We start from the raw sequence: 21,675 nt of genomic DNA on the forward strand, positions 1-21,675 counted from the left end.
TCAATAACAAACGTTAGAAAAATATATAAACTCACCGTTGCTCGTAGGCGTATTAAGCATATTCTGTGGTTGAGCTAGAGACTGAAGATTCGCCAGTGTCGTAGAAACTACTTGTCCATTACTGAGCGCCAAATTTACCATTTGATTGTTCGTGACGTGACTGACTGGTATGGTCAAGATGGTTTGCGTAGCGATCCCTAAAGAATACGAAATATTTTTCAAATATCAAATGAGACATGTCGTTATCGATGGAAAATTACGAGCGAGAAAGGATAATTAATTTATGAGATCCTTCGAAAGTGCTGTATAATCGTATCTCGAATCAATAGATACTTCATTTTCATTATGAACATAGTCCACGCGTCGTTGATCCAGGATGGGTGGTAAAGTTATCAGAGTCTCATAGAGGGATTATTAGGCAACCCATAGGGCAGGTAACCTCGCAGGCTAGCGTAGTTGGCAAACTATTATCGTCATCTTAATAGTGGGTACAGGTACTGGCACTGGACTGCGCTGCGAGAAGGACGCCTAATCATACTTAGAATAGTTTCGGGATTACCTCCAGCTCCGCTAATCTGATTACCCTGTACACGCGCTTAATATGATTACTGATCATGAGTACGTACCCGTGTTGCCACCTACAGCTAAGCTAAGCAAATCCCGTATTCCGAACAGCCATAAAAGTTTCACGTTCTGAGGTAAGGTCAACCGACAATCCTATTAACGTGCAGTTCAAACGTTGCCGAACGATAATGCGCCGTTAATACACTATCAATAATGTACTGTCGACTCACGTCTGACAAATTCGCGATGAGATTCGAAAATATTTTATCTGTCTTATCCGCGATAGCAGATATATACATATATTATAATTTATAATTATATTCATATATATTATAATTATAATATATTTTATAATTCACACATATTATAATATAATTATAGTTCACATGTCTCATTACTTGTTAAAAACAACGTTGTTAAAAAGAATTTTTTCAGAACTTTTTTAGAAGTCGAAAATCTTATATATAAATTATATCTAATGTATATCATATCTAATTTATATCTAACATAACTAAAGAATTGGAGGATATTATTTTTATTCTTAATTCTTAGTTCTTTCTATTTTTATTCCTAACGATTAGAACGTACATGAAATCTCTCTTGTATTTTAATCCTCGCCGCTTTTCGGATCTTAATCGTTCACGCGCGACACGAATAAAATCTCGGGCGGCCGATATCACTTTAAATAAAGCCGCGGACATTCCTGCGCGGACAATAATTTCTATGAACGACAACCTATTGACCGCACTCTCGAGCACTCCTCGACTCCATCCTCGCCGATACTCGATGTCTATCAGAGACCAATCGAGCGTTAGTCAGTTACCATCGATTGAGCCGAAAAGCAGTGCAAACATTATTTGCCGCCACGTAACTCGTCATCCTACCGCGGCCGGTCCATATCCACGAACTTCAATCCACTTAGGCGGAATCCCAAAGTTCTCCTTCTGCCTCTCGTTCTCTACCTGTTCATACGCTCTATCTCTATCTCTTTCTCTCTTCTCGCCCTTCCCCCCCCTCTCTCTCTCTTCATTTCTCTCTATCTTTCTCTTTCTCTCTCAATTGCCAGAATAGGAACCCAAGTTGGTAGAAACGAAGTTAGCGCGGACCGCAATCGATATAATAGCGGTCGAATCCGCGGAGCTGCGATGTCCAGTGAGTGCTAGGGTTAGAAGCAGGGAGGGGAGGTGAAAGACGAAAGGAGAAAGGGAGGGAAGGACGAACCCGAGAAAGGAGGTAAAACGGGGTGGGATCTGTAGGGTTGGAGAGGGGTAGTGAGACGTTAATTATACATTGAAATTAGTTGCAGAGTTTGCCCTGTGCTCGCCGAGGTAGTCTAGGACCACTAAGTATGGACGACGAACCGGCCTTAGTCCGAGCTGGTCAGAGATAGTCGATATTATATTATATATCGGCACATCTTGATTGCACAACATTATGCGCCGGCACAGCGTCGGGTTACTATGTGTTTTGCACAGCGAACGCGCGATGATTTTACGCGCGGAAATTGTCGATGAAATTTTGAATAATTAAAATTACTATAATTTTCTAAATTTTGCTCGCGACGAAAAATTGCTCGAAACAATCGAGCTCAATATTACGACGAGATAAGATATACGACCGGAGGAAAGGTCAACTATATACATTCGGGAAATGATGAAATTGTACGTGTTAGCTTACCTTGTGAAGTGGGGATAAGAAGCTGAGCCCCTTGAATGCCCTGAACCAATTGACCGGACGTTAGGATGAATTGAGGCATTGCAACCGGTTGTGGTTGAGATAATAGCTGAGGTAACGTCGCCATTGGAGCCGAGCTAGGTGGCAGAAGGTGGGGAGCCGCTGTCGTACTCGAGGCTGTTGGTATCGTTCCACCTGGGAATGAAAATTAACAATTTCACCGCGTTAGATTACCTTTGTCATTTAATTCTCGCGCAATCCTCGATTTCATTCTGACTTTAACCGCGCGAGTTTCTATATTCATTAAAATTTCCACATAAAAAAAAAACTCGATTAATTTATTATTTCTACTATTTCTTACCTGACGAGCTGACAGTCAGATTCAAAGGAGTATTGATTAACTGATTATTAGTCAATCCCGCCGTCATCCCTTGAAGGCCAGCGGCCAGTGACGCAACTTGTGGAAGATTTTGCAAATTCGCTAAATTCTGGAGATTCTGAAGTGTCACCATACCGGCCACTGCACACAAAATTTTCGATGTCGACATATCGAGAAAAAAAAAAAAGAAATACTTGTATATAATTTTGTGAAGGAGAAATATTTTATGAATACTCACTCGTTCCGTTTAGATGAGCTTGTGCAACCGCCGCACGTTTCGCTTGATGAAGATTATCGGGTGATGGGCTCCGTCGTCTCTTTCGTGAATTCTTTATGTCATCTATCATCATTTGATGTTCGTGAAGCGTAACACCACCTGTCGCCGGTTCGGGACTTCCAGCGCTACTCCTATCGCTGTCCTGTAACAAAAATATATATTTATAAATATATAATTAGAAATTAGATTGAAACTACCTCACTTTCAATTTATGAGCAAAAGTTGTAAGAAATGCTTCTAAATTGAATTATTCTGATAATTTATTATGCTGGATAATTATGCTGATAATATAATAATATTGTTTTAATTAATTAACATCAATTAATATATCAATATACAGATTATATTTTCCTGAAAGAGATCACACTCTCTCTTGACCGCCTTTAAATAGTATATGAAATAGTATGGATCACATTTTTCCTCGCGCGAATTAATTAAACAGCCACGCAAAGATTTTAACACGAGCTAGCAATTTTTATTGCGATGATACGTTTAACGAAAAATAGATTAATAATTATTTACAGTTTATATGATTGATATTCATTAAAATATATTATTTTAGTTTGACAAAAGCGAGAAGAAACAATGACGGAAAGTGAAATATATGTAAAAGTAGATTAGTGAAAATAATTAGCGCGATACACAAACCAATGAGGCTTACGATGCTTCGGGGAACATTGTCGAATATCAATTTTCACTTATGCATGGCAATGAAAATTGAGCTCGTCTGTATTATCTGCTGGTATCGGTCCTTGCCCATAAACATAATCCAGTAACGCGTGCAAAGTGATTTAGTTATTCACGCTCAATAACACATTTTTGAAATTAACTTGGTCATCGAACCGACCGCCCGATTTAATCAATACCAATTTGATGCAGCCGCGCGCGACATATGTTGCAATCATATCGTGTGCAACTTTCAAAAATCTTTCAACGACGAGAACAAACGCGAAAGATTATGCGCGAAGACGAGAATTTACTTCTAGGGCGAAAAAAAATGTATTAATCACGCGTTTTCTCGTCGCTCTCTGCTTTCGCGTGTCTGCAGATATATAATTCATGCATATTTACAGAATACCGGTAGAATAATTAACGAACGCCCGGCACATTAAGGCGTGCCGTGTATACGTACGTGTGCACGTATAGCCAAGGTTCTTAGAAGACAATCTAAATTATAATAAATCGATGGAGTATATATGCCGTAATGCTTTACCACCACGAGTGTATGTCGACGATGGTGTGGTAGTGGTGGCTGTGCCGCGGAGAGTAATGTTACCGGTGCGGCCTCTTTGCATAATGGTATGGAAATATGCCGGAACGTGTATCGCCATAGTTGGATACAGATTAAGCGTTTTAGAGCTTCGACACTCGAGCAATTCGGGAAAAAGAGTTTCCGCGGATAACTGGATCTATGAATAAATCCTGAGTAAGCTTCTTCGGTGACTTACTCTAGACGTATGATTGCTCTTACCACACATGCTGATGTGAATTTCAGAAACAAATTCTCACGCGCAAAGAATATTTTAAGATAGGTTCAGCGCAATAAACTCGAGTCTTCGGGAAGTATAAATCATATTTTATTCATTATCTCTTTTTTTAAAGAAAAAACCGTGAAATTGACGCGAGAATAACTGAGAACGCAAAATAAAACACGCAGATATATCGTGTTAATTGCATACTGTCAAACAATCTCATTACATTCAGAGCTCGACTTTATAAAAAAAAAGATATCCTCTGGGTGTGCAGCTTGTAATCCCGGCTTGAATTTTCGTCAAAGTCGCACAATGGGCCGCGCGCATAGCTGGTCGAGGCATTTCATTGCATAAAAAATAGATAAAGCCTGGTCGATAGGTAACGAACGAAAATAGGAGGCGCGGCAGTTCAATTTTTTTTCCACGCAAATTCGTAAACGGCTATACCGCCAGTATAGCCACCCTATATTAAATGGACGAGACGAGGGGGATTAGTTGAATGCACAGGCTCAACCATTTTGCTTGTAAAAGTGCGCACGATATACAACCAGCCGTAGAAACATATGTTTACGGCTTTTCGATATTTCGCATAAATTAATCAGTGCCGCGACATCGCGACGCACGAAACAGCGGCTTTTGTGTGAAATCATCGACTTTTCCTCAATTGAATGATTCTTTTATTTTTTTATTTTATCTATATACAAATAGAAACAGATATATATATATATATATATATATATATATATATATATAACAAACATATATTTTAATTAAGATATAAATGAAATCAGTTTTTTTTATCATGGATACAGCTTCCAGATTTCCAAAGATTTTCCATTTTGATACATTTCTATTTTATTTTTAACTAGAACAACGCAAGCGCGCGCTATTCTTCGATTTTATATTAAAACGAATGATATTTTTAAAAAAATAATATAAAGTTTGTTTAAACTTGATTAATATTTTTTCAGAAATCAGCTTAAAGCGTTAATTTGCTAATTAAATTTTAAAATAATAGTATGGTAAAAAATTAAAATAGTATATGTTGTAAATAATATGTTATAACACCTTATTCTCGATTAAGATATTTTGACAGAAATCAGCTGATAACTGTCAAAAATATTAATCGTGTTTAAAGTATTATAACATATTATTTAAAACATTATTTTATTTATTTTAATTTTTATAACATATTATTATTTTAAAAATTAATTAGCAAATTAACGCTTTAATCAGCTGATTTCTATCAAAAAATATTAATAAAGCGAAAATTTGCTAATTAAATATTCTAGCTTACATATTTGTATTTATATTGTGTATGTTATAATTTGCTAATTAAATTTTAAAGTAATAATATGGTAAAAGTTATAAAATAGTAATATGTTGTAAATAATATGTTATAATATCTTAATCTCGATTAATATTTTTTCTTTCTATAAAGCTATATCTTTTCGAACGAATCTCCTTCGAGTTTTAATTAATTATTAATATTAAGTCATGTACATAGTATCGCGCGCGCGTTATTAGAGTGAAGTTGCCGATGTTCGTAGCTTTGGCCATTACCGAAACGCCGCGAGTATCAGGCAGTTCGAGCTGCGTCCCGCTGTGATTAATTAGTAAGCATAATTGTTAAAAACGATTTCTAACCTTTGTATTGTAATATTTATCAATCGCATATCATAATTTCAACGTTAATATGTAGGCGTAATTGTTCGAAACGCATATTTCGCGAAAAATTTGATGCAAAAAAATCTCTTGCCAACATAACCCAACTTAATCTGTTTTCGCGCACGCGAATATGTTGCGATACGTGGATATATTTATCGTTAATTCTAGTTTGCATATTTATATTGTGTATGTTATAATGCGAAATAATAAGATTATTCTAATATGTATGTATTTTATTTGTTACAGGTAGCATTGCGATGCACAGTGCGATTCACGCGTCGTGTCGTGTAAAGTATCGCGCGTCGGGAATGCCGTGTAAAATTTCGCGTGTCGGGAGTATCGTGTAAAGTATCGGACAATCGTAATTATTCGTATTTTCGCGAGTGTCGTGAATGCTTCGAAGGAGCAATGATGGTCGACCAAGAGAGGAGGAGGAGGCCCGGGGAGGCATCGGGCGACATCGGGGCAACTGTGAGGTATGCAAAATAAAACATTTTTTCTAACTTGCATTGTTTATCAGATATTCAACACACACATGCATATATATAATTTGAATATTTTGTTTTCAGATCAACGTGCTGTGTACTACAACTCCGCTTTGGCAGTATCGGTGAGTGAGAAATTGTTTATTTTATAATATTTTTATAGCGGTAATGGGGGTATATATCATATGTTGAAAATATTAAAATATTAAAATAGTAACATATGTTTTAAATAATATGTTATAATATCTTATCTGCGATTAATATTTTTTGACAAAAATCAGCTCTGATAATTGTCAAAAATATTAATCGAATTTAAAATATTATAACATACCTTTCTAAAAAAGACGTGTTAAGTCGATTCTCGCAAGTATTGTTGCATTTTTTCCGCGATGCTGATTAACTGTTTCGGTTCGTATTGTGCGTTATATTCGTAGCATCGAGAGGCTGTCAACGCGAGGATTAGTAGTTTAACAGATTGTTCAAAATAAAATAAAATAAAATAATATGTTATAATACTTTAAACCCGATTAATATTTTTGATAGTTAACAGCTGATTTCTGTCAAAAAATATTAATCGAGTTTAAAGCATTATAATATATTATTTAAAATTAATATCATTATTTTATTTAATTTTATTTTGAACAAACTACCAAACTGCCAACCCTCGCGATGACAGCCTCTCGGTGCTACGAATACAACGCGAATCGAGGCAGCCAATCAGCATCGCGGAGAAGAGGCAACAATACTTGTGAGAATCGACTTAACATGCCTTTTTTTAGAAAGGGATTACATATACCATCTATAGATATACATAATTACAAAGTAATGAAATAGATACCGATAATTCTATAATGTGTCGAGGAAATAAGTTATAATTTGTAATTAGCGTTTGATTTCTCGATTCACGCTTCGGGACATTCAACGAGTCTCGACTTACTCAACAAAGTTGTACGAAAGGAGCGGTCGTGCCACCCACGTCGTTGATCTCGCAGATCCTTTAAATTCCCTGGGAGAAATCGGTCGCGCAATCAGTAAAAAATCGTTATCCCACGTCCATAGGCTATCTCGCTAATGCGAAAAAGCGGGCTGGATCCCCCTCGCTGTCGCGGTGAACGGCCAGTGTGGAAGGCACGAAAAAATACATGATCAAAGAGAGAGAGAGGGCGAACGAGCGTTCGGTTGGTCGTTGGAAATGCAACAATAAACATTACTTATCGGCGGGAGGGGGAGGTCTCTAACAATACGTATACGTATACGAGGAGAAGCGGCGCGGCTGCCGCTGGTAGCAAAGCGCAAGTTTTTTGCAATAAAGTCATTTCGAGCCGTTTGAGTTATGGGTAATTCCTGCGGAATGCCTGGGCCTGTGCGCTCGGAGCTAGCTGGTCCGAGTCCGGTCCATTGATTAGTATTAATGACTTAGCTGCACTCATTTCGCCCGAATAAAAGTAATTGGATTTGGCTTCGACCCCGTGCTGTATAGTTTGGCGTCGACGGCGGCGTCGGCGGCGTCGGGCGGCGTCGACGGCGGCCGGCGGCGTCGGCGACGGCAGTGGTTGGCAGAACAAAACTCGGTGGGCGCGTGTAAAAATACATTAATATCTGTTTGCGCTTAATAAACGATAGCCGCGCTGACTTCAGACTAATGGCCGTATTCCGGAATCGGTAATACGCATTTTTATGTTTCTCTTTCTGATACGCGCGGCCGCTCCGCGCCGCACCGTCCTATGGTTCCATCCCATCTTCGGTTGCGACTGCGTTTCTGGCCCTGACGATCGATTTGTCGAGGCAGGCCACTGTTAGCGGTTATGAAAATTGAACGATTTTTTTGGCAGGAGAAGGCCATAAACGCGAATTTTACTACGCGCGCTTCTGGCTCGAACGCCAGAAAGTACGCGAGAAATATTTAGCTGTTTTTTCACAAATTTTTACGCGAATTGATTTTTTACCATATTAACCAACACATCAGTTAAGATTACGATGAAAAATATTAAACGCGTGTTTGCCGTATTGAAGCTAGGAAATTTTTTTTTCTATAAACAGAGTATATACATATATAGCTGGGCGTAAAATATATTTAAGTAGTCAAATGTAGTAATTAAATTGATTTGAATCTCACAAATATCTCTTCAAGCATCTAAATTATTTAATTAAATAGTTCCATTAAATACAGTTATAAACATTGTTTATAAATATATACGAGTATTATAGAATTGACTGATTTAATTTTCGCAAATTTTATTCGTGTTTTATATACCACTAATTATACGCGATCAATTGAAATAAATAATTATTTAGATTCATTCAACACGTGAGAAGAAGGTATAAAAAGATTAGAGAGAATGATGAATTTCCGTCACGATTAAAGATTTTAACGAATCTTGCGGGGAGCTCGCAATTATCACCGTGGTCATTGCGAAAGGGTGTTATCGGGAGTGGAGACCCAACGAGACAGTTGCAGAGGATCTGCTCTCTACACGAAAAGGACAAGAACGGAGACAACTAGAAAGGTAGACAGAGAGACCGTTTGGCAGAGAGAGAATCGTAGGGTAGAGATAGTCAGGGAAGAGGAAGAAAGAGAAAACGAGAGAGGGAGAGAGGGAGTAAGAGATAGAATCCGCTCGACCCCTCGGTTCAGGCCGCTTTGTCTGTAAGTGTAATTAGTCCAGGGTGGGGTTCCTGGAGAGTCGTGGCTCGGGGGTAAAAGGGAGGGCAAAAGAAGGGGGGTGCAGTGGAGCAACGGCGTGGTTCATCCTGGCTTCCCTCGCCCCATCGTCGTGCCCCACCACCGCCTTATTTATATGCAAATGAGCTTCATTTCGCGATATTAATGTTCCACCCGAGTCGGCCTGCCTCGGCGCGAAGGGGTGCGAGGATACGCGGAAAAGGGTTCGTCCTCGTATATATGTTTACGACCGTTTCGCCTGCATGGACAGCAGTCGAGTCAAAATGTCAAAAATAGCGACAACCTCGATACGCGGCCGGATAGATAATTTCGTCTTTCAGTAAACGAGAATGTATAAAATTATATAAATGAAGAAGCAGTGTTAGCTGCAAGTTAGCAAGACTGTTCTGCGTTTAATCGTCATCGTAATGCTTAATCTTTGCATAGGCCGATCGGAAATTTCCAACGGCACGCCGTTATAATCCCAAGTCGCGGCTCTTATATGGCGCGTAGATAGTATAGGTAATGACCGATTTATCGTAACGAGTGGAGCGTGGCAACGGGTAGAGACAGACCCCCATCAAAGCCCTACCGGGGTAAATTAACAACAGACAAGCCACTTGAAACATTACCGAGGCTTCCTAGCAAAGCAAGTCGGGGGTGGGCTCGCGCTGTTGCCTTACTCAACATAAATTAGGGCCGATAGAAAGGGTAGATTGCACAATGTTGAGTGTATAACGACCGGCGCCGTGTTCTGTGCTGGTAACGGTGTCTCGAGCATCCGCGCGTCGCGTCTTATTCTTGCAGCACACGCGAGCCCGAAAAATCTTGCACGCCATGTGATATCCGCGTACTCTCGTGACCAAGAAAGTTTGAACGCCTACATCCAAGTTCCGTGTTAATCGATGCAAGATTTGTCGCGCATAAATGCCGCCATGATTTCGTCATTTTTTTTTTCTTTTCTCCTTTGCGTATTTTTAATAAAATTTTTAATTTTTACAAGACAGATTGTAAAACTCTTACTGGGGAAATGTATTTGCGTACAAGTTAATAGGTTTGTAAAACGAATCGGATGTCTATATTAAGAGAATGAAATATTTTAATAAAATGTAGTTTGATTTTTTTTGTCAATTTTGCATTATTGCGCAATATTAAAGCGCATTTTTGCATAATCATGTAGAACTGAGAGAGAAAATGATCGTTACGCTGAACGACGTCACCGGTAATGTCCCGAGTTCCTTCGAAAAGCTTAATTACGACGAGTCAGCGAAATAATTCGAAATAGGAGTAAACGTTTGTGCCGACGGTATTTGCATTTAATGGATATTAAAATGAATGACCATCGCTCATTACGAATGCCGCGGGGCGTTCGTGGTAAAATCGTGGGTAATGAAGTCGCGAGACGAATCTTACTTGTAAATGGATCCTTCATTATATCCAGATACAATTCTTTGAGGAATGCGTCCTAACGACTGTTCGGATACGTCGCTAAGAAATTTATGAGAATTTCTCATCGTAATATCGAAAAATAAGGGCGTATAATCGTCCTTTATTATCTCGCAAATATATGGTCTTGATGAGATATTATGCTTTTGAATTAGATCTTTCTTCTCGCGCAATTACACAAGTTTGACATTTGACATATCTAAATAACGAAACGTATTGTTAAGGAAAATAACTAAGACTTTTGAATTTTTTTCAATAAGGCAAAATTACACGTAAGAATATAAAAAGGGCGTAATCTTGATTAACGTTTTTCAAAAAAAATTTGTTCTCCTCTCTGACACTCAACTCGAATACATTTCGCGTATTCTTCACACGGCGGGCATCTTAATGCGCGCGAGTCATAAACCGCGGGAACGTGGTGTAAATCTATTCGTACCGTCGTTGTTTAGCTCCGTCTGCGTCCTAAGAGAGGACGGTCGGTCGAAGTAGAAAGAGAGGGAGGACAGGGACAACGCCGGCGGGGTGGCTGAGTGAGAGAATCGGAGGTGGGTCGACCGATGCATGAATATACATGACCTTACCACCAACCCTTACACCGCAACGGGGCTCTGCTTACATTATTGTATATCTAATTCCGTGGATGGTTCTCAAAATTTGCCGACCGTCGTCGCGACGACGGCGCGTCCCGTTGGCCGTCTACATCCGGCTGAGAATCACTGCCGGCTCACGACATTATGCAGGCAGTCTACATATTATACATTCGGACTGGGATTCAATTAAGTTTGGTTAGACCAAGTCCCGCGGTCCTCTCCCGCATCCGGCCTGTACTTCCTTTCTCCGACTCGCGCCTGGTTCCGAGTAGCGCACATTTTTGGTGCAACCGATATTGTCAACGAACAAGACCATCGCCTAGCTTGTTGTTCGACACTGCATTTCGAAGATTTATCGTAGCTGATTTACGATAGCTTATACTATATATACGTATATATAAAATTGTCTTTATTATCTCGCAAATATGGTCTTGATGACATATTATATTTTTTGATTAAATCTTTCTTCTCGCGCAATTACACAAATTTGACATTTGTTATCTACATAACGAAATGAATTGTTAAGGAAAATAAAATAAGACATATAAGACTATAATATAAAACAATTATATATATATACGTATTTGATACTAAAAATGATAGGATGTAAAGAAAATCTATTCTTTGGAGATAATAAAGACACGTTATAAATTGAAATCATTAATGGTATTTTAGTAGTAGACAGCTATAATAATAAACATATGGAAGTGTCTAGCAATAAAGCTACGTTTATACCATGTTGCCTTTATGTCTCTTGAATTTCTCACATTGCAAGAAAATCTATTTAACAATCTAGAATTCTCTCTCTCTCTCTCTCTCTCTCTCTCTCTCTCTCTCTCTCTCTCTCTCTCTCTCTCTCTGTCTCGCCGAAACCGCTGATTATCCATCAACTGATTCAAGCGTGCATGGTCGAATCGGTCCTCGCGATTTAAGCGGCAATAGTCGCAGTTTGATATTTGGTGGTCGTAACCAGCTGTGTGGCAATAAGGTTAATTGAAATACGTCAAGTATGTACAGTCTAGAGCTGAGAATACTTATACGAGTTGGTGCGCGGCGCACTAAAGACACGCATACATATGTGTGTGAACGCTCGTGACACACTTCGATATATACTACTAGATGGATAATTAACGGGACCACGTGGTGCAGTCACGATACGAAGAGACGCGCCACGGACGAGAGCGTCGGCGAGTGCGTGAGCGCTCGTCGAAAAGGATGACGGATCGCGAGGGGAGAGGAGAGCAGAGAGATCACGTAAGGGCGAATCCCGGGCGAGGAATCGGGGGTGAGAGGGCGATGCGCGCGACGGACGGGAAGGCGAAGGGATGCTAAAATAATGACGGAAAATTGCGCGCTTCAATGTTACACGGCGCTGAGCGTGTCGACACTTAATTCAATTCGATTGCGATACAGTTCAATAATTCGATTAATTAAAAAATATCGCAGAGTCGCTCAGCCGGCTTGCCGATCGGCTGCGCGCCTTCCGCTTCGCGAGAGGCGCAAGGTCTTCGGGTAGATCGCCCCCCTTTGAGCGCCCCTGGTTAAAGAGAGCTGGGTACATCGGCTGATACGTAGCAGAGTCAGCTAATAGGTGGAACGCAACCCCATACTCGATATGTTGCCGCATCATCTGTGATTATTTGATTATGAGTATCGAGCGAGCGCTGTTTCCCAAAAGTCTCTCCCTCGCGCGAGCGAGTGCGTTCATCGGCGACTTTTGCAAGTTCGGCTGCATCGTCACGCGAATCGACCTCAATCATATCCTCCAGCTAACTCTAGAGTCTAATTTGCGAGATGTATTTAATTTCTTAAAAATTATTGCTAACAGATGAATAAAAAACTCGTACTTTCGCAGACGAGAGAATTGTTATTTATGTTCTCGATTTTTCTCTGCTGAGATGCAAAACAGCGACGTTCTTTCAACCAGTTTTAAACTACCTGGAGTTTTAGCTCGCGGTTCTTTTCCGCTCCCTGCAATTTTTGCGATCGTGAGAAATGTTTCGAGATATGCAAGCACGATGTGATTTTAGAGAGTTACGATGGTAAATCTTTATACAGAATATATAAAAAAATATAATTATTTATCAATTATTTATTTCGAAATGAGTTGCAGATTAAGATCTTTAATTATTGATAAGAATATGATCAATTATGAAAATCGTGATACGCAACGCGGTCAATATTTGAAAAACATATCCCGGCATACCAATATATACCTGGCATCGCAATATACCAATATTTAATTAAAAACAAATGGCGCGATGACGTCTACCTGCGGATTACTTTCTATTAGCTAATTACGCTATATCAATATCTCTTCCGTTATTTCATTAATATGATGATAACGACATAATAATGCGACTGCCACGTCACGCAATGCCCCGTGACGATTTTCCGGAAATCTAAAAACGCGCAGGTAGTTTCCGTTCCTTCGTCTCTTCCCTCACTTCCCTCCCCCCATCAGAAATTCACCATATTTAAAAATAGCCGACGATGAGGAGCGCCATCATGGAGTATTCGGGTATGTTATAATCCCGGCGCGGTGTCATAATGATAATAACAACGCGTTAATTAAACTCGCTGATTTATGCGCCTTTCATATTGTAATTGCTCACCGAACTCGAGTCGAGACGCAGAACGAGCTGGGCGCGCAGTTACAGTCTCGGACGATCTCTCGCTCAGAGAGCTGAGATAATGCGAACGAATTAATGAGTCAAGGCGCAATTAATATCGACCACTCGCGAAACCGCAAACGCTATCTTCGCCGCGGAGAAAAGAAAAGACGTTGCGGAAAATGGAAAGATGAGAGCGGATTTTCGTAATCTTCTACGTTATAATCGTAATAGCGCGGCGGGAGAGAGTGTGTGTGTTTTTTTTTATCTCCGGAGCGGAAAGTGCGAGTCTCTCTCTCGCTCGCTCGCGCTACGCAAATTGCGTATTCTCTTTTGGCTGCCTAATTCAACTCAAGAGTCTCGAATACAATTCGTTACGATTTAACGTCGGCCACGGACGAGCGGGGTGAAGGAGGGGGAGGGGGGGGGGGAGAAAGGGATGGACGCAAAACGCTTATTTACACCGTGAACGGTGTAATACGCACGCGCTGGAGGCCATATTTAGTTTACCAACCCGTGGGTATAATGTCTTTTTAGGTACGTTAATTAACAGTATTCATTTTGCACAAAGGTTTCTAATTACGCACTGTACGGAGCCATAGACTTAGTGCCGCCTCCGCAATGGAAATGTTATGTCCCTCTTCTCGCGCCGACGTCTAGAGTTCATGACTTCGACGTCAGCGAGGCGAGGTCGTCCGAAATCGAGCATCCCCCGGAGTCGATCCGGAGATCGTCGTCGTCGGCGACACAACCTCGAGATTCCTTTTTGTCCTTTTCGCGCGATTCGATACCCGGATTGGTCGACGGAGACGTAGAACCAGGACGGAGAGTCGGCCGCCACATTGCGGGTCAATACTTGTCCGGCCGCTTCAGTTAGCAGTCGCATTAATTAATTATAATTAAGTTTTAGTTGACGCGCGGCCGTGGAGCGGAGCGGGGTAAGCAAGGCAGGTAGCTACGCGACTCGCATTTTGAGCATTACCGATATTATGCAGATTTCACCCCTCCCTTTTCGTCGCCGGGGTGTATACTCCCCCCCGCCCGACCCGTTTCTGCCACTGCCTCTCTCCTTCACCTTACAATGTCACCCCCGACCACCCGCCGTCCCGGCCGTCTTCAACCCCTCAAGACACCGCTCATTCCTCGTGCCACTTGCCAAGTGAGTCGGAGAATGAATTATTTACTTATTTACGGAACGCGTAAACGGAACTAGCGAGCGGCTCGTTACTTACCTTATATAGATAGCTGAATTTAAAACATCCGAATTTTGATGACGCGAATAAATATCGATGGAATCGATCTATTCTAATCACACAGCCTGTGATTTTTCGCGCAATAAATCCAGACACGATAAACTTGAAAAGCAACGGTGATTAATTTGTCCAATTCGTACAAACTATTCGCTTTAGAGTGTTTCGCGTTCACGAATATCTCTCGATAAACTTCCTTTTGAGAAGAAGAATTTTTGCGCACCAGCCGAGCGCGAGAAGAGCGAGAAATAAGACGCGCCCTACGGTCACGATTTCCGTCTTTCGCGAATGCTTTTGGCAAGGGGTTGCTTGCGAACGACGTTAGACGTAGTCCCGGGCGGCGGCAACTGCACGTCGCCCGTAAGAAGCTGTTAATCTTCGGTAATAAACTGTATTTTCATTATAATACGGCATGAATATGCAACGGCGATAATGGCCTTAATATCCCGGCATGCATCTTCCTGTGCTTTACGAGCTGAGCCTCCTCTGCCGGAATTTGAGGCGTACTCACAGTGGATTTTGCGACGACGTTACTGCCGCCGCTACTGCCGTCGCTCTCTCAAGGAGATCTCCTCCTAAGCGCAAACGCGTATTCGCGATCTCCCTTTTGAGGCTCTGCGAATGAATCGTATCGCTTCGTCAGTTATTCAAATACCATTGTTATTTTGCACACGATAACTCGCGATGATCTAGAGTTATTCCGTTCCATTGTTCCGAGTGGCTTTGTGACATTTTTGACACTCGCGCCCTTACATTAGGACTAAATGAGACGTATTTTTGTTTTCGAAAATGTGTGTTTATCGATCTGAAGCACTTGTGAAACTGTTGATTTTCTTTTTGCCGGTCTCTCTTGATTAGAATTAGAGTTAGATTTTATTCTAAATAGAACTCGAAGACACACACACATACACAGACACATACGCAGAATCGAGAATGTTATGTCTGCGAAACTAATTTTATACCTCCTTCGATATAGAAATAAAGGATTCTGCTCGATCGAGAATCCGAGCTCGTAATGGGCGCGATACGTTACGCATCGCCGTTAATGCGAGCCGACTTAATGTAAGCAGCGAGCGAAGGAATAATAGTGGCCTAGCCTACGGACATTCATTTATCTTAGTTTATTGCTAACTGCGAGGAAACAAACACCGCTGGAATACACAACGACGTGCCATTAACCTCTCGGTCGCGTTCCCAACCTGGACTTAACGGTGTGTCGTACATTTTTGCCCCCCTCATACCTTGCTCGTCCCCATTCGATGACGACTGAACGATAGATCGTCGTTAACGTTGCTTTCCCTCGTCTCTACTTGCGGTCGGAGGTCGCACGATATCCTGATTGTCTTAATCCTTTAGAGTGAACGGGACAGGAAACGAGACCAAACATTTACTTTCGTTATTCTCTCGTATTTATACGAATAGAATGAATCGAACTTAAAAGAGCTATCTGCTATAGTTTGCGTAAGATATAGCAAACATAAGCCCGATTGTGCACCGGTGTTCGTCGTTTTACTCGAATCATATTGGAATTTGTGAATAGAATACTCTCTTCTCTTTGATACGTTAAGCAATATATTCTTCTCTCTCTCCTTCGTTTTTTTGTCTATTAAAAAATTGCTGTTTAAATTTCTTTGCTTTCAATCGCACGACGGAGTCGATTAGTTCTTCGCTCTTCTTCGTTATTTATCTCTTCGTCGCTCTGTCCCCCGTTCGTATTAAATATTTAATATTTTAATTTCATAATTAATAACGCAGAAAACTCTGTTAACCTTTTCATTATTCTCTCACTTATTGTCGTATTTAGTGCTGTTTAAATTTAAGGGTTTATATGTTATATGCGCCTCTCTCTCTCTCTCTCTCTCTCTCTCTCTCTCTCTCTCTCTCTCTCTCTCTCTCTCTCTCTCTCTTTTGGCAAGAGTTTGGTTATCATAATGAAGAAGAAAGAGATTCCGTAGGATAACTCTGGCGGAAAACCGAGACGAAATCGGACACCGATCGACCAAACTGCGCGTAATTAGCGTATCCTCGTAGCGCGGACCGAGCGTTGTTTTCTAGTGAAACAAATTAGACCGTCGTGTCGCACGAACGAATAAATTTAGAGAATGTTTCGCACCGAACAAAAAAAAACCAGAAAGAAAAAAAAAGGAACGAGGGAAACAAGCACGGGTGAGGAGAGTAGGTGGATGTTGGAGGAAAAAAATTCGAGAGGGTAAAAATGTTTCTGGCATGGCATATAATGGACGCATTGCGCGCGAATATAATGAGATTTTACAGTGCAATTCACATAAAGCATCGGAAACAACAAAAGGCCAGGGTGGTGGGGAGAAGCGCGATAAAAATGCCTGCGCCTAAACACATTATTTCTACCCCACCCTCGCGTGCGTGCGTTCACCACGCGACGCTCCCGATCTCCGTCCGGACCGTCGACTCTCGCCGTCCCATTATCATTCCACGGATTATTTTTCGTTACTTCGAAAGAGAGAGTTTCCCCGTATTACGCGAAAATACGGCAATGCATAAATAAACGGTATATCGACACCTAATTCGGGGTTCTTCTTCGATATTAATCGATCATAGTCGACGTCGCGTGAGCTTGATCAGCGTTTCATCATCGGTCAAGACTCCCTCGAAGTACTACGATTTTATCTACCTGTTTCTATCCTTTTTTTCTCATTGAAACGTTTCCGGTCCTTCGACCCTGAATAGCCTTTGAGCATTGTTGAACGTAAGCGGTGGCTTGAAAGCGAGCGAACAAACTGGACGAGAAAGGGAGAGAAGGATGGTGAGAAAGAAAATCGAGGTGTGAGAGGGAAAAATGGGGAGAGAGAGGCATAAGGGAAGGGATGATAGAAGCAATCGCGGAAGCGAGGGAGGCGGAAGGAGACAAAAAAATTGGAGGGTGCGTTTCGTCGCGCCGATAAATTTTGAATGCACCTACACCGCACCGTCGGGAGAATTAGTAGCCTGTTGGTAATGATCAAAAAAAATTATAAACAAAAGATTCCACGGATGGCGAGCCTTTTTCGTGGATCAGCGAGGCAAGCGGAGCGCTTGCGAAAAGCTTTGACGGTTCCCGACCTGGCGCGCTCTCATTGCCGGCCAAACCTACGACGCTATATTTAAAAATCGGCGCGCTCTCCCGGAAACTTTCACTACAAAGGGAAGGGGCCAACCGTTTACATCGGGTTTATTAAAATCCGCTCGCGGGGACAAACTATAGCCGTACGAGTAAACGTACGTCCAAGTTAGTTGGCTGGCTACTTCGCGCGCGATTCGGACACTTGTACGCGCAAATTTTTAATTTTAAGAGAAAGGCAGCGACTCTCTCTTTCAATTATACAAAATTATCTGCGGTCCAAACGTTCTTTGTCCTTCTCCCGTATATCGTGACGTTGGAATCGCGCGACTACACATTGACGCAGCGAATTCGTCAATATCATTTATTACGGGAGAACAATACAGCTACCGCCAATTCGCGTGCCTGACACGCCATAAAGGATTGCAGCAACCGTCCGCACGCGCGACTCGACACTTTCAAACAGTTGCGCAATAATGGGCCCGCTCTTTAATAATGCGCGCGTTACGAGAATTCGTAATCAAGCCAGATGGCACACAGAGACGCGCGCGTCAACATCGGTCAAGCGTGGGCGGTGTGGAAGAGAAAGGGAGAGAGAGAAAAAATAATACGCTATCGTACTGACAAAATCATCGATATAACGGGCAGCCTGCTCGCTCCCCCATACAAGCACCAGATTTAAACGCGAGTTCCGCTGATGCGAGTCGCTGATGCGCCCACCCTGACGACGTGCTACGAGGAGATTCATTATTTTTAATTAAACAAAATAATAATACGCTTATTAATTGATTAATTAAACATCACGCGCGCATTATGCTCCTCTATCAATGGCACCGTCATTTAATCCACCCCTCTCGAACCTTTGGCTACCAGATGCTTGTATACTTTTATTTATATCCTCGCGTTTTATCAATTTGTATCGATACAGAGAGAAATGTTGAAGAAAGAAACGAAAAACTAATAAACGGTAATACACAACAACGATTACATATATCGTGCATATATATATATATATATATATATATATGTATGTATATATATATAGACCGAGCCTGTCAAAATTTCTTTTGAAAAGAAAACCTTTTATCTCCATTCACAGCTCTCACCCTGTTCGCGCAAACGCTGTGTGATTTCTCTTAATAATAACAACTAATTAAACACGGCATATAGACATAACAAACAAGTGTGCTATATAATGGTCTCTATAAATGGAGAAATCTCGACATTTATTCTCTCCTCTATTCCCTCTTCTATCTTACTCACAATTGAATAAAATGTCGAAAAGCGGCCGGAGCGTTTAACTCGCGAACAAAAAATTGAAATTGTTGGAATTGAAATTTGGAAGGAAAATCGCGCGGTCCAAGATCAACGGCAGTTCTTGAACATACATATATATATATATATATATATAAATGTGTGCAATGCAGTCTCGAGAGAGGATGCGCGTAAGCGCGACACGCGCGAAGTGCATAAACTTCCGTGGCGCAAAAGCGAAGCTAGAAAACCGTGCAAGTTGCGGTGGCGAATGCGATATAAAACGCCTTTGTCTTGCAAAAACCCGCAGACGTATATCATGCGAGCCCAGGCCGCGGGCATTGTTTTACTCTCGCATAATTACTGCGAGTCACGTTTTAAAGTTGAATTTCACCTAAATAAAGCTTAATATTATTATCGCGGTCGCAGTCGAGGCGGTACTGCCATTATGAGCCGGTTACACTCTCAAATATCGTTATACCGCATGATCGTTTTCGCGATATTAAGTGCGGCAGTCCGGGTTTTTCCAGTGTTTTTTCGTGTGGTGTCGACCACGGCGTTAATTAGATGCAAGGTGTGGACGTACCTCGCGCCCCGGGCTACCACGTGCTTTTGACGTTAACTTCGTGATGCCTTTGCTCGTTAACGACGATGATGTATGTTGGAACCGTTTAAAACTCCGTTGAAACGTCGCGCGTTTCCCTCTGTAAAGCGCGGTGTTCGAAAATATTTCGGACTTGCAACGAGAGAAATTTAACGAGCGGTTTTATCGCGTCCCAAAATATCTTCTTAACATCTTGGAACTACTCGTTCGGCGAAAGGAAGGTTACAGAGACAGAAAATTCGATAAAGCAAAGTAATACTTATATTTTAAATGTACCGTGACCTTTTTCACAAAGATAGAAATGTTAATATCATAGTGGAGAGAGAAAAGCTAAAAATTTAATATTAACATTTTAAACTTTCGATTATATGTTATTTAATTGCTGATAGATATTAATCTTGAAATTCCCGAGAGAGAAAGAGAGAAGGGTGACAATTTTTCATCTCCTATCCGAAACTACTCGCGCAGCTATCGACAAAGGGTCTCCGAGAGCGTGGAGGAATCACCGTGGAAAAATGACACCCCATTCTCTTCGGCTTGTAAAATAAATCCGCGGACATTAAAAAGTCCATCCGCCGCGTATTTCCATGAAGTATCATCGAGCGGCTGGCATACTCAATTTCCCGCCTTGTATTCGATACTACAATTTCGCTTCCCCGCAGGAGGCGAACGCGCGACGTATTCGTACATCAACGCCCGAAATAAACGTCAGTTATCGACAATGATCCAATGTTATATACGCTCCGGACTCGTTTTCTACGTACCATTTCACGTCATCGGCGACTATAACGCGCGATAGCGCCCGTAATTTCGCATTACGCGTTTAACGCGTGAAATGTTGGTGAAAAAAGAAAAGAGAGAGAGAAAAAAAAAGAGAAAAATTAGACACCCCAGCTCGTTCATAGACACACGGTCGTCGCGGCAAATTTGTTTATCGGCATGCGAGAGAGCAGCGGGGCATTAATACATACGGGGGCGTCACAGCGATAACCATTCTCAATATCCATAATTATTATCAGCGGTGGGCGATGTTGGCAGCGCGGGGCGCACCACGTGACTCGTTCACGTCGAAATAAAATGACAACGTTCATTTGCAAATGCGCGAAAGTGCATTATTTTTATTGAGTTTGTTAGTGGTCGTTTCTGTCGGTGTGCGCCGGCCCGGCTATACTCATTTACAGGGGGATTTGTGTACGTGCACACACACACACACACACATACACACGGACGTTAGCTACGTCGGAATGTATGTATGACCGACTAAAGGGGGTGCCGATGGTTTTCACCGAGGGAATACGAGCGCGCCGATAGATCTCTTTTTCGATTCGCGGTAGAAAAATTACGTCGATATCTGGCAACGATACGATATACTGGATTCGGCCGGATCGAAAATGTAGCGATGTAGCGCAGTCAGAACTCGAATTTCAATAAGAAGACCTTTATTGGCAGCAGCGAAAAGCATTGTTTGTGTGTATTTCGTTCAAACATTTTTCGAGACCGCTGATGAACGCGATGAAGAACGGGCGAGATGCGTTACAAAAATAAACGGAAACATTATTATAAAAAATATGTTTGGCAAATAATCCGAGATAAAGTTACGGGCATACGTGACGTTAATTGACTTGGGAATATAAATATCGCATATAATTTTGCAGTAACGCA

The 21,675-nt window shown here is 41.4% G+C and overlaps 2 protein-coding genes across 5 annotated transcripts in view; one reads left to right on the forward strand and one right to left on the reverse strand.

Annotated features, from left to right (window-relative positions):
• The window catches only part of LOC145940024 (uncharacterized), a 298,072-nt gene that overhangs the window by 27,167 nt on the left and 249,230 nt on the right, over positions 1-21,675 (forward strand). The window contains exons 3-4 of the mRNA XM_083044795.1: positions 6,281-6,510; positions 6,604-6,644. Of these exons, the coding sequence (XP_082900921.1) occupies positions 6,443-6,510; positions 6,604-6,644 (109 nt within the window). The 5' untranslated portion in view covers positions 6,281-6,442. The remainder of the gene's footprint in view (positions 1-6,280; positions 6,511-6,603; positions 6,645-21,675) is intronic.
• Pdm3 (POU-domain protein pdm3) overlaps positions 1-21,675 on the reverse strand; it is a 115,981-nt gene that overhangs the window by 11,904 nt on the left and 82,402 nt on the right. For all 4 annotated transcript variants that reach the window (XM_083044780.1, XM_083044779.1, XM_083044778.1 and 1 more), the window contains exons 3-6: positions 2,856-3,036; positions 2,600-2,758; positions 2,242-2,433; positions 36-197 (exon numbers count right to left, since the gene is read on the reverse strand). In XM_083044780.1, the coding sequence (XP_082900906.1) occupies positions 36-197; positions 2,242-2,433; positions 2,600-2,758; positions 2,856-3,036 (694 nt within the window). The remainder of the gene's footprint in view (positions 1-35; positions 198-2,241; positions 2,434-2,599; positions 2,759-2,855; positions 3,037-21,675) is intronic.

This window comes from Prenolepis imparis, unplaced genomic scaffold, assembly GCF_030444845.1.
Source record: "Prenolepis imparis isolate NDT839.2.m4 unplaced genomic scaffold, iyPreImpa1.0 SCAF_8, whole genome shotgun sequence".
Classification (NCBI taxonomy): domain Eukaryota; kingdom Metazoa; phylum Arthropoda; class Insecta; order Hymenoptera; family Formicidae; genus Prenolepis; species Prenolepis imparis.